Below are 14,118 nucleotides of genomic sequence, written 5' to 3'. Positions count from 1 at the left end.
TCAGTGCCCGTTCTGTCACGAGCCCCGTCCTGGTAAACTGACTGAACGAAAAGTCTCGTACATTATTGACGACTTTCTACAGACTAGATTTATCTTTTTCTCGAGAAACGGATCTGTCAGTTAGGCTCGTCAACAAGTTGGATTTCACGTTGTCCCATCGCTGTCATTTGGGTGATGTATTCTCACATTTGATAGAGCTGAACAGCTCGCTAGCTGTTTGGCTAGCTTGCCGTGCGTGACTCAAAGTCAGATAGGGAGCAATTGTTATTTTAACAACATCCACATTTAGGTGCGTAACCATAAATTAACAACAACACTTGGACTTGTTTTAAATTTAAATGAGTCAGTGCCGCAACTGAGGCGTATCACTTGTATCGTCGCTTTCCCATTGAAGAGAGTTCAAGGGTTTGAATGAATTAGCCAGGAGAAACACCAATCATTCGGACTACAGAGCTTCACACTCACACGCTGCATTAACCTATTTTATTCATAACACACTCGTTTGATACATTGTTTGTTTATTTAACACCAATCCAATTCATAATTAGTAGCTTTGCCAACTAGTGTGTGAGTCCGTGGTAGTTAGCCCGCTAGCTCGGTGTGTTTGAACTCACCCATCGCCTGTTAAACCTGCACCTTCCGAGCATCTGAAAGTAATTTGTTTCGTGTTGAGGCCGACTTGAGGAAACACCCCTGCAAACATGCCGGCTGTGTCGAAGGGAGACGGAATGCGAGGATTAGCGGTGTTCATTTCGGACATCAGGAATTGTAAGTGTCCCTTTCCCTGTCACACTTAAACACCTTTAGTCGTTTATTTTTTTGTGCGGAAAGCTACGCACAACTCTTCCTATACACGCCCTGAACTGATCGAAACAGACGATGGTCTATTCTGGTTTGCTCTGTGTTGGGTTTAAGGCAGAATTAAGGGGTAAATCCCGCTAGCTTTCACTAAAGTCAGATCAGTCGCTCTTGATGATGGATGTCAGAGTGATCGCACCGTTCACTCCCCGTGGCAGCGGATCAGGCCCCGTTAGCTTTAGCTCCGCTGATGGGGTGATGCTTGACGGCCAGAGAGCCCGCTAGGCCGCCACAGAAAACCGTGTCTTTCACTGCACACTATCTATCTAGAATGTCTTTTCTGCTGCTCTCGTCGCATTGACCAGCTGGTTAGAGTTTGGTTTCGCTGCTTGGCAAGAGGGCGCGTTTCAGATGTGTTTTTCACGATAATCCAGTTATCAAGCTGTCGCCTTGAACTAAGCGTTGTAGGAGGGTCATCTTGTGTGTCTGTGGTTTATGTTTAAGACTACATAGAAATGTACAGTTTTAAATGCCGTGTTTAAGGCATGGCCATTTTTAGGCAAATTCTTAAGTGATCGTTTTGTAAGTTCGAGATCTTGAACTTTTGATTCTTTTCCCGTCATTTTATGCTGAACTACAAAAATGCTACAATTCTCGTTTGGAACACTTACACATTATGTAAAAAGGCTAGTTCACCCCAAAATTGTAATTCTCTCATCATTTACTCAGCCCCATGCCATCCGAGATGTGTATCACTTTTTTTCTTCTGCAGAAAACAAACGAAGATTTTTAGAAGAATTTTAGTCCTTTCAATGCAAGTGAATGGTGGCCAGAGATCTAAAGTTCCAAAAAGCATATAAAGGCAGCATACAAGTAATCCATATGACTTAAGTGGTTAAATCCATGTCTTCAGAAGTGATACATGTTGATTTGTATAGTGGTAATAATAATTGATTGAAAGCAGTAACTATTAAGCTGTACAAGATTTGCAGCATTGGTTTTGCATCAAGAATAAACACTAAACACCCAAATTGGCACGTTGCTAGAGGAGGGTAGAGTCACATGGGGCAACCACCTCATGGTCGCTATAATGTGGTTCTCGCACTCGGTGGGTTGCTTGGTGAGATGTGCGTGGATGCTGCAGAGAATACAGAGAAGTCTGTCCACACGCGCTAGGTCTCCACGGTAACATGCCCAACAAGCCACGTGATGGGATGCACGGATTGACGGTCTCAGACGCAGAAGCAACTGAGATTCGTCCCCCGCCACCTGGATTGAGGCGAGACAGTACGCCACCGTGAGGACTTGGAGCACATTGGGAATTGGGCATTCCAAATTGGTGAGAGAAGGGGATAAAATCAAAAGAAGAAAAGAGTGTAGTTCCTAATTAGCCTATAAATTTGTCATACATGTTCCTCTCCTTTGTGGTGAGATTTGGCGTGAGCAAGCTAGGGGTGTAAATCAGCAGTTTCATCGCGATATGATTTTCTAGGGCTCTGTGATATGGCCAAAAAATTATCTCTATATTTTTTCAATTTGATATCGATATTTTGTCACGATATAAATTTCAACTCATTAATGTGGGTAGAACTGCACTCCACATGTTTGTTAGACCTCAAGAATGAATTAAACATAACTTGTTTGTTTACAAGTAAACTCTAGGATATGCTACCTTTTAAAGTACACTCAGTTTAGGTTTTAATCCTATATACGGTGTGTGTGTGACCTCTTTTTTTAATGAAATGTAGCAAATTTGATTATCTTCAGCTGATGTTTGACTCTGACATTCTTGTAATGTTTCACAATCCAGCTCAATAGGTGGCAGTAATGCACGATATACTTGCCTGATTGAACCATGACCTGGCTGGCTGCTAATACTTCCTAACAGGCTGTTTTCATGTCTGTGATTTATTAAGTTAGTTGTGTGTATTACTTTGCCAAACTGCTTGCATCTTTAGCGACACGTAACTGATCGGATCGTCTAGATGTAGACCATAGGCTAAATAACAAAAATTACTCAAACTTGTCAATAAAAAACATCAATCTAATTTATTTTTATATAAATATCGATATTGTTTTATCGTCCAGCCCTACGATCTTCTATCGATTCTCTTAGCCTGCGATCCAGTGTTTGTTGAGACCTCAAATCCAGCCATGATATGATTTCGATTCAGGGGTCTGCAATCTATATTACAATATCATGTTCCTAGTTTACATAATCAATTACATTTATTATGGATAAAATGCAACCAAAATATAATTTGAATATTTTGAGATGCCTGAAAAGGGCAGATCCAGTATCCACATTTGGACATCCACATCAAAATTAGGTAGGCTACTTAAGTATGTGCTTTCAGTGTTTTGTCTTCGCTACATCTTCCACGGTTGCATTTAAAACATCTGTTACAGTTTACTGTGATAAATGTTAGTAAGGGTATTGATGTGAAAAGGCTTGTAATTGATGCAGCAGGGCAGATGTTTTCTCTTTCCCTCGTAAGCACTGTTCAAAATATTGCTGTTCTTTAGCCATTTGACATGGTTGAATGGCTCCAAAGTGCTTAAAAATCATAAATTCGCATGTCAAATGTGTGGCATGTGCCACCACAATGTGTGAAGGCCGTTTTAATCGTGCACGTGAGCCGCTTTTTGCTATCCTGTTCCCGGAGCTCTCAGCCCTGTTGAGGCGCAAACACACAGATAGAGCAGAGTGCAACTTAAGGCTTCAATCATTCCTCACACATCTGTGTCCTAAATGAGCATCATATTTAGCGCTTATAAAGCGAGATTAATATCATAAGGTTGCTGCATCGTATGAAGGAAATGCGTACATACGTGGCTGGGATTAGATAATTAAAATAAATGTGCATCTTAAATGTATATCGATGACATTGCATCGTTAGTTAATTGATCAATGCATCTATTCAGATCGATGGATCGTTACACCACTAGTGCAAGCTTGAACATTTTACATCACAATGTCACCTAATCTTAACAAGCACATTTTTCGGTTTAACACTTAAAGCTGCAGTTTCCTGTCTTCTTTCCTGGTTTCCTGTCCTCTTTAGTAATCTACTCTTCTGGCCCCTCACTTATTTCATTCAGTGCACCAACAAGATGATGACTGGTTGCTACAAATCATGACAGCATTTATTGATGAAAGAAGTCAAATAGATAACAGCCAATTTTTGAATTGCTATTGAATGTTGTAAGAAGGACCTACCTTTCCTAATCTTTAGGTATGGAGGGATTCATATTTTGAATGACAAAGATCTCACAGCACAGTTTAGTTTAAGCTGTACAGTGATGGATGCAAACAATTATCCCCATTTGAGGCAGCATGGCAGGAGCCTGAATATGTTCAGATCATCCACAGATAACTGATTGCTTTTCAGCATCTTTTGCAAAACTGTTGTTGGAATCTCCTGCTTTTTCTGTTCTCAGGTAAGAGTAAAGAAGCTGAGATCAAACGCATAAATAAAGAGTTGGCCAACATCCGCTCCAAGTTTAAAGGAGACAAAGCTTTGGATGGCTACAGCAAGAAGAAATATGTGTGCAAACTACTCTTCATCTTCCTTCTGGGCCACGACATTGACTTTGGCCACATGGAGGCTGTCAACCTGCTCAGTTCCAACAAATATACAGAGAAACAGATCGTGAGTGGAACCCTCTCAAAATATCTTGTGCTTAATTTGTGTGGGTGTGTAAATTGAAGACTTGTATTGTTAAAGTCAACATGAAATCAAAATTGACTCTTAATTACTTTCACAATTCATGTTCTTGGTGTTATTGTGCATGATTAATCAGTGTATTAGGGTAATAATTTGCCTTCGGTACGATATCAGCCCTGGTACCTCGGTATTGATACTACAACAACAAATAAAAAGCATCAGATTTTATGAAATTACACTTAAAATTAATTAGAACTACATAAAGTCTAGTTTAAATTTTTCTGGATTCCATGTTAAATGTTTTAATTAAATGTTATGATCAAGTGGTGTTTAATCAAATAAAAATATAATAATAAATATTGAACAAAAATTTTAAATGTAAGTTTTGGAAAATAAAATGCTTCACATAGCGGCACAGTATTATTGAAAACATCACTGAAAAACATCTGATTGGACAAGGCTGCTATGGCTGAATCACAACATGCTGATATTCAGTGCACTTGCTTTTGTGATATTGCTTACAGGTAATAATAATACAAAAATCTAATATTATACTATTGTTATTTTGAGTATTATTGCTACTTTTTGAACATTACATTTTATTTTCTGTCTTCAATCTCACGCATACAATTGAATAAAGGTTTAATTTTAGTGGAACTTTTATTTTGACAGAGTTTTTCCTTTTTTTTTTGATGGGTTAGTTATATCAAGCTTCACATTAATGCTGGAATCATAGATGTACATACGGCTGGAATACTCCCGTCGCGACTGTGCTAGAGAAGGAGATTTGAGTGTTCACAGACATTTATTCACTAAACACACTGCATGAAAATCAAGCACCAGTAGTGTGTGTTGCGTTTGTGAAGTAGAACATAGTGCAGAGCGGCACATCTTGTTCATTCTTTAGCATGCAACGAACGTGTCTGTACAGTATATTTAATTAAATTACATCCTTCTGCTGTTTAATGATCGCTTGGCCATATTGAGATTTTTACATTTAACAAATTGTCATTGATTTAATCTCAAAACAGTCACATCCCATCTATGTTAATGGCAACATACTGTAATATGGTACTGAAATTAGCAACCAGCTGATATTGCACCATTTTAATTTCTTCTGTATCTCAATATTTTATTAGTACCAGTAACCATACAGTATGTTATATTGCAGTGCTGTGAAAAAGTATTTGGTATGTAAAATACACAAAAATGGAAGCAATCTGGGAGGGGCTAATTCTTTTCACAGCACTGTACTTTTGACATTGTGAGTTTGTTCATGTTTGAATGTGCGTGGCAAGTTACCTGCATTCTGTACTTGTAAGCAGTTTAATTGCAGTGTTATGATCATGACCAAAGGTACGTAGAAATATGATTACATCAGAATAGGACAACTGTACAGAAAATAGGATGGCATTGTTTATAGAGTCATGCATACAATAGCCTTCTAAATTGCTCCTTGTATTTTACAATCTCAAACCTTTTTTTTTTTTCAAATGTTTTCATTGATTACAAATATGATTTAGAGTCACCTGGGTTTTAATTCTTTATTTGGTGAAATGTGAAAGTAATCGGAATGTGTGGCTAATCAATTCCTTTGAGCTAGTCTATTTTCTGGATATTTCACTTCTATACATGCCACAATATATAGGCTTCAACAAATAAGACAAGAAAACAACTTAGTGATAATTCAAGTGAACCGTATGAAATCTAATAATGTGTGGATATTTGATCAAAATAAATAGGTTAGGTGATCCGAGAGAAAATTATTTGATTTTGAGTTGTCTGCTACCATGTTGATCTATAAATGGGAATTTTTTAATGCAAAGTTTTTGTGAAGGTATCTGAAATTTATTTAGAAATGACAACTGGGATATAGGTGTAGCATTGTTTTAGTGTTTATTTTAATCTTTGCATTTCTAGATGTGTGCATCCTCTCTGATGTATGTGGCCCACACTAGTGAGAGTCAGCAACGGATGTGTTTCAGCATGTCAGAGAGGCTTAGTGGCACTCCATGGCATGTAGACCCACTATGATGTCTAATTATCTCCTGCTGCTTTTTTCTGCATCCTGCTGGATGTTTCCACTGTAGCTGCCGCAAACCCATCAGCCAAGCACCTCTCCACAGGGTAACACTGACAGAAGCCGGGCAAAAACATGGCAATTTTAACATGTTTCAGTACAAAAGATCAACAAACCTAGGGCCAGACTGTATCAGCTTGTCCTTTCCTCGAAAGGGAAAGGCATTGAATTAACATTTACAATGCAAACTAGATCAACCCATATGCTGTCAGGAAACAACATATGATCATAGCGTTTGTTTTGGCCAAAATAGAGGACATTTACATAGCGCTATTGAATTGTGGAGGGGTTGCAGAGCACAGTATTTTTGCTTCTGGTTGCACTTTTATATAGCTCTGTAATAAGAAATTAGATGAGGTCATGTTTCTTCTTAGCTTTTTGTAAATGTTATTTTCACCACAAGATGTTATTGCATAATGAGGAGGAATGTGTGTTGTCATGTTTTGTGTTACTCAGCAAGCTTTTCTCTGTCTTACACTTGAATAGAGGGGACCAATACCAATGCTGATATAGCCTATAGAAATGAAACAAGCTTCACTACGAGTACCGTGAAATTTCACTGGTATTAGTACCGACTACTGAAATTTTGGTACCGTGACAACACTACTACTACGTCAGTTTCTTGTGATCCTTGAAATAAGACTTAAAATCACATTAAAATGCTGGATTCTGATTTAGGTTGTCAAGTTGCCTGCTGTGTAATAAGCGTTAACATATAAGACCAAACAATGAATCATAGCCTATAGCTATCAGTTTCAATGCATCACTAGCCAAAAATGTAGCTGCTCTTCTGTGACATTATCTTAAAATTATACAGTATTTATTTGATACTGATATTTGCTAGTGTATGTTATGGCTGTGCATCATGAAGCTAAAATCATCTCAATATTTTCAGCCATTTGACAATATTTTATATGCAAGGTATAATCTAGTCAGCAAGTCATTAAGTAAATCCTGGCAATTTGAATGCTGTTTTGGTGAATTAATGAACCAATTTCCTTTCTAAACAGCAAAATCAGTATGTTATTCCAAACTTTTGGCTGCCAGTGTACATGGAAACCAATACTGACAGCATGAGTGTAATACACACACATAAACTCTTGAGTCTACATAAAGGCTATCACTTTTTGCCAGTGTTAAGAGACTTCACTCACATACACACGTGCTGGTCTGATCAGCTTCCGAGTTCACATCGCAATTTTTCCACCAATAAAAGCTGGTCCTTGTCTATTGGTTTGTATGTCTCCAACAATAACCTAATACCAATAGATTATAATTCAATAAGAAACAAAATATTACAAGTATTGCCTTGTAATATAACTTAGCTGTACAGTCGGCATGATGTATCTTCCTCTCAGATCCAACACCTCAACAACACGTATCAACTGCGTCCCCCAGTAGACTCATTTATAACTGCTAGATATGGTGAGAGATTCAGAGGGAAAACAGTGTAATTCAGCGCTGCTCACGGCAGGCAAAAGCGGAAAGGAATATACATTTGCGATATTCGAGTAGTGTTTTTAATACTGGAGTAGCTAGTGCAGAATGAGTACTCTTGATATTTTGTGCACATCCTAAGTTAATTTGTGAAAAGAAAGAGACTGCTGTGTGTCTAGAAACAGCTATTCAACCTCCGGTTTGCTTCAGAGTTCTGTAAGGTGTTTATATTGAGAAAATGATAATCTGACTGCTCATTATCCTGCTTATTACAAAACTACTTTCCAAATAAATAAACATGAAAAATTGATTTTAGTCGAAAAAATATTATTAGCTTTTAAAGCTCACATCGATATGAGAAATAAACTAGATGACTTGCAACATCTGAATGAACGGTGAAATATCACTTTATCCCTGGAAGTACAATCTTTATTCAGAAGTATCAGACCGGCAGATGGCACAATTGACCAATTAGAATGGAGTATTCCAGTTGTGTAATCTCAATGTATGTATTTGCCCTGAATTAGTTTAAATGGGTGAAAACAAAGCGTATCAAATAATGTAAAATGCAGCATGGGAAGTTTTGTGTGTAATAACCCAAACAAATAGTTGAATCATAGTTTATTAACTTATTCATTAAAATGGTGTAGAAGAGCTGATTCCTCTGAACTAATTCCATCAAAATATATGTCTGAACACTTTCATACTCATGAGTTTTAACACAAGGAGCCCACTGGCACATTCTTTTGGCGATTTAATGGCCAATTATAAGGCACATGAAAATCAAGACATTCACCAAGTTGGTTAAATTTGTTTCTAATTATATTGAATGTAATTCTTAAATCAGTAGGGATGGGTGATATGTAAAATATATTTTTACGATAATTGCCTTAAAAAATATTGTGATATCCGATTACATCATCAACCCCCGTGCTGAGGATCTGTGAATTGTTTTGTTTTATTGATTTTGCTTTAAAATTATTCATTTATTGAGACACGAAAAACATAATCATTTCTAAATTCAAATTACACTTTAATCTAAATTAAAAAAGAAATAAAACAACAAAGTGATAAAAAGAAAATCTTATTTAACCACCTCCCAAATCCAAACATTTACCGTCTCCAACGGACTCCATTTGCATCATGGAATCCGCAATGCATGCCAACCACGAGGAAATAAAGCTAATTAAACTCGCAGCACCTCCCACTATGATCGGAGATCATTTTCAGAATTCTCATAGACTACATTATTCTTGCAAAACGTTTTCAGACAAATGATACACAAAAAAGAGTGAAAACTCTTTACATGCACTTGTTCCATGAGATGGGCTTGTGCTGCACGCCTCTGAACAAACAGTGAATCAGACGAGCATTGACGGCTTTTCTTTTGTATGTTCTTAAAAATATTAGAAAGTGTGTTTCTTCAAGCACATGACTTTGTGACTAACAGGATTTCATGTCCTGTGTCACTTGGAGACAGGTCGCCCGCCTGTTGCGGGTAGATGAGCAAAATTACCCGCGCATGAAATGCATTTGGACGAGGAACTTACGAACTGGATCAACCTCGTCGCATTTGGCAGGTGGCGGGTGCTAGTTTCACACCCTGGCCACTGTTTAATATATTTGGTGAATTCCCAGATCCATGGTTTTGCCATTTCTCAATATTGTTGATCATCATCTGTCCGCAATCGACATCGGGATCTTTGTAAGACATTGTTGATATCCGATTACATTGTTCTATCACCAAGCACTAGTTAAGGTTGTGTTCTTGATAAATTTAGTGCACGCTTTATTTTGTGAGCTGTAATAATGCTTTCTTTACACTGCAAATACTTGAATATTGGTAACTAAAGATAATGCAGAATAAATTCTGAGCCTGGCTATCTTGCAATACAGATTCTTCCAAACTATTACATTCATCTTCAGGTATACAGACTTTAAAAGGACATAGAACACCAAGATGCAAGGGGATAAAATTAGCAAAAGTGGAAAAGAAGCATTTTATTGGGTTTCAGCCCTTGCAGCAGCGAGTGAGACACATTAGCTCAGTGAGGGGGAAAAGCTCTCTCTCGTGGTTTAGGACTTACCCTGCGAGCTCTCAGGACTGCCGCTCTGAGCCGGTTTGAAGATGATAGATCTGCAGTGATGTGCTGTTGTCTTCATTTCAGCTTTACTGCACACTCATTCAACCTCCGTCTGAGTGATGCTTTGTGGATGTCTTTTTTTTATGTGTAAAACAGAGCTAACGCTTGTGTAAAACTCAGAGGTTGCATTAACTGCAAATTCTCCATCAATTACTGGAAAATGCTTTTCTTCATTTCGATGGATAAAAAATAAGTTGTCTGGTTTATTGCTTGTACTCACTTTAAAAATGAGTAGTGATGATAATAGGGATTAGAAAAAATAGCAAATAAATGTGTGATCGTGAGCCTCTGGAGCAGTCTCCCATCATGGAATTTTACTGTGTTCAAAGGACTTATTTATTGCTTTTCTCACCATTTTGCAATATTTTTTTGGTTCTTTCTTGTGCAATTGTTTTAACTATCCTAATTATTGTATTTACTGGTTTTGTTTTTAACTCTCATTTGAACTATTCTCATATTTATTCAAAGCATTTCTATTAATGAATGTAATGTGATCCCAAAAAATGTGTCCCAGTTTAACCCAGCTGCCACTAGGGGAGAGGATGAAATTTGACAAGTGTTTGTGCACATGGACAAGGTTATACCAGTACTGCTTGAGTGCAAATATACTCCTGCCTCATTTGTTTAGGGAGGGGAGTAGGTACTACTCTTAGTACCTAAAACAGGTCTTTAGTTTCAGGTCTAGTTTAGGTTTTAAGTCTTTTTTTTTTTTTTAATACACATATTTTTTTTTTTTATACACATTTTGCTCCTCTAATGGAATAAACAGCTTTTTGGAACGCCATTCCTTCTCCATTGTGTGAATCTCTTTGTGACTGCCTTGGTCCCCATCACAAAAAGTTTTTAAGTACCTTTCCGAAAAATGGAGAGATAAAAAATGAAAGCGAGAGAAACACAAAGATTTTGGGAAAGAAAAAATCATGGGATTTTGTTTATTAAATTGTTTTATCAGGAATCAAGATTGTTGTTGTGTATAGTATATGTTGTCTTTACATTATTAATGGAGAATAAAAAGAAAAGGCTGAGAATCGGCGACACTAAAAGCGCTCGTCACAGAAGTTTGTGATATCAATTAAATGTCACATTAAAAATACCCAACATTACAATATTTTACTGATGTATAAAATAAGACTTGATAGAACATGTACATCCCAGTCTGTCAAAGTACAATGAATAATAATTATTTGTTGTGCAACCTTTTGATATAACAGTCAGCATCTTCTTGTTCCTTCCCCTTTCCTTATTATCCCTTCCTCTTTTTCTGTAATCTAGGGTTATCTGTTCATCTCTGTGCTGGTGAACAGCAACAGTGAACTGATCAGGCTGATTAACAATGCCATCAAGAATGACCTGTCAAGCAGAAACCCCACCTTCATGTGTCTGGCGCTTCACTGCATCGCTAATGTGGGCAGCAGAGAGATGGCTGAGGCCTTCGCTGGAGAGATCCCGCGCATCCTTGTGGCTGGGTGAGAGCCTCGGGAGGCCAGAAGGGTGGAGCAAGGGGAGTTGAAGACAAAAAAAAATAGGGATTCAGGCAGAGGAACAGTAATGTGGTGTGCTTTTGGAGTATAATGCAAAAAACCACACAGAAGGAACCGATTAGTGGGGTGGGAAAAGATGAATTAAAAGGGAAATGTGTATTTATGGTGATCTGTATAAGAACAGTAAAAGTGTTTTTGAGTTTATTATTTATGCAAAATGACACAAGAAAGAGGTTACATCTACTGATTATAAGCACGGCTGTGATTTTAACTCTTTTACATTTGAGAGTACTGAATGTAATATGTGATATTGTTTTTCTACATCAGTTCTATAAAGTAGTTGATAAACACCTGAAGTTACTTTTTAGACAAAATATGGTTGTTGTTTTTATCGGTAATATCACAACTAACTGAATAATAGAGGATTATTTTCTCATTTGTTGCCAGTTAAGTGTCTTGACTAGTGTTAGATGATTAACATGTTCAGTATATATTGCTCATCTTAATGACAGTGACACGATGGATAGTGTGAAGCAGTCTGCTGCTCTGTGTCTACTCCGCCTGTATAAGACTTCCCCAGATCTGGTGCTCATGGGGGAATGGACCTCTAGAGTGGTGCATCTGCTCAATGACCAGCACATGGTGAGTCTGACACACAGGTAACCACACTCATTATCAGGGATTATAAACGGTTCAAGGAATTTATTTTTGCATTTTATTTTTTGCAGAACGCAAACGAAAATGGAAACAAATTGATTTTCAATTGTTCCGGAGTGATTTTTATTTTTTTAAATGCTGGTAACTGGTTATTACCGGTTAATTTCGTTCCGATAATGTTTTCAAGAAACCAAAAGGTTTATCACAGTAAAGTTTTGGAAGGAACTACACCACTTCATGTTTTGTTCCTGAAGGAAAATGATGCATCACACATTTCTTTCCCTTATCGTCTGTTGTATTCTGTGAATTAAGACCTTTTTAACAACTATTTATAAATACTACATACTAGAGCTGCACGATTCTGGATAAGTTGAGAATCACAATTTGTTTTGCCTAGGATAAAAATCACGATTCTCATGATTCTGAAGAAAAATGCTTATTTCATTTATTTACAAAACCTGGACATAAGGGTATTAAACAAAGTAATATGTAATTTACTAGAGGTTCTGACAAAATGTTCTCCGCTTCAATCTATGTAAAAATGCAATAAAGTTACAAATCAAATATATAAATGTAAAATGTCCTAAGTCCACAAGAGGGTGCAACGAATACATTATAAACCAAACAGCACCTTGTGATTATTGCATTATAGTAAATCCTGTTAAAAAAAACTGCATAATAAATAAAAAAAACGTTTTAGCCTGTTTCTCACATGCTAAGTAAAAAGCAAAAGGAGCAGAAAAGCTTCATTAACAGTTCTATGTTAATTTGGTATTGCACTTGTATTCGAATATGCCAAAAACAGACCGCATGCAGCTTATATACATTTAGACATCACACAGATCTAACACTTTGAAGAATTTGTCCCGTCTGCTTGTATATTAACGGCTCTGTTCGCTTTAATATATCATCCAGACTTTAATCCGGTCTGTTTACACTCTCGTAAGTCATTAACAGCTGTGTTTGCATTAATTTCACCTAAAGAGGGTTATTTTGATTAAAAGCGGTGCAGAGTCTTGTGCAGGAGCGCTGAATTCATCACAAGACACAAGTGCATGGGCAGAAACACGTATGTGAGTGTTTGATAGCAGCTGGCTGTGATCAAACAGTGCACGGGTAGTGAATTTAGTTGAATCTCTATAATGCCTGTATTTGTTTAGCATGGGTGGCTATTAAAATATTGAACTGAACAGAGATTCTGTCACACTCCTAGATAATCGTGGCTGTACCCTGCAGTTTGTAAACGACTAAGCCGGGCAAACATATTTGTCTCTTGCATTTTAGTTTATTCAGTGTTTTGTGTAGGAGTGCTGTGTTTTGTATTGCAATTTAAAGTTTCAAATATCAATATTAAAAAACATGTCTTGAAGTGAATTTTTATTTAAATTTGACCGCCGTACAAATGCATGCCAGAATTGTTGTCATTTAGAAATGAGATCACGTGGGTGTCTGAATAGAGATTGCGATCTTTTATTGATTAATCGTGCAGCTCTACTACATACAGTATACTGTACAGTACATACATGGCAGGTACAAGGAATACATTATTAAGAGGTAAAGTATATTTCTCATATTTCTTTTGGTGAGGCAAGTGGCTTAATTTGGGCGTGTATTTCCACACCAGGTTGCTTGTTTCTCTTGCGAGATCTGGCAACACTGCAACTGGTATTTCACCCACACCTTAATGCAGAGTACTGTCATTTTTAATAGATCGATATTAACCGTTGTTATATTTTGTTCTAACTGGAAACCATTTGGAAGAAGGGTGCGGAACTTCTGAAACAGAATGGAAAAATTCTGGTTTTGCTCTGAATGAACCGAAATTAAAAAAAATATAGTTTTTTTAGTCCCTG

General features: G+C 37.2%; 1 protein-coding gene across 3 annotated transcripts in view; it reads left to right on the top strand.

The window, feature by feature from the left end:
• Positions 1-20: 20 nt before the first annotated feature.
• Positions 21-14,118, top strand: part of LOC127647453 (AP-2 complex subunit alpha-2-like) — a 39,131-nt gene continuing 25,033 nt past the window's right edge. For all 3 annotated transcript variants that reach the window (XM_052131707.1, XM_052131706.1, XM_052131705.1), the window contains exons 1-4: positions 21-768; positions 4,240-4,451; positions 11,400-11,593; positions 12,121-12,250. In XM_052131707.1, coding sequence (XP_051987667.1) covers positions 702-768; positions 4,240-4,451; positions 11,400-11,593; positions 12,121-12,250 — 603 coding nt within the window. In that variant the 5' untranslated portion in view covers positions 21-701. The remainder of the gene's footprint in view (positions 769-4,239; positions 4,452-11,399; positions 11,594-12,120; positions 12,251-14,118) is intronic.

This window comes from Xyrauchen texanus, chromosome 8 (genome assembly GCF_025860055.1).
Source record: "Xyrauchen texanus isolate HMW12.3.18 chromosome 8, RBS_HiC_50CHRs, whole genome shotgun sequence".
In the NCBI taxonomy this organism is placed as follows: Eukaryota; Metazoa; Chordata; class Actinopteri; order Cypriniformes; family Catostomidae; genus Xyrauchen; species Xyrauchen texanus.
Note: the sequence above shows the minus strand (reverse complement) of the source record. Positions and strands in the feature narration are given on the sequence as shown.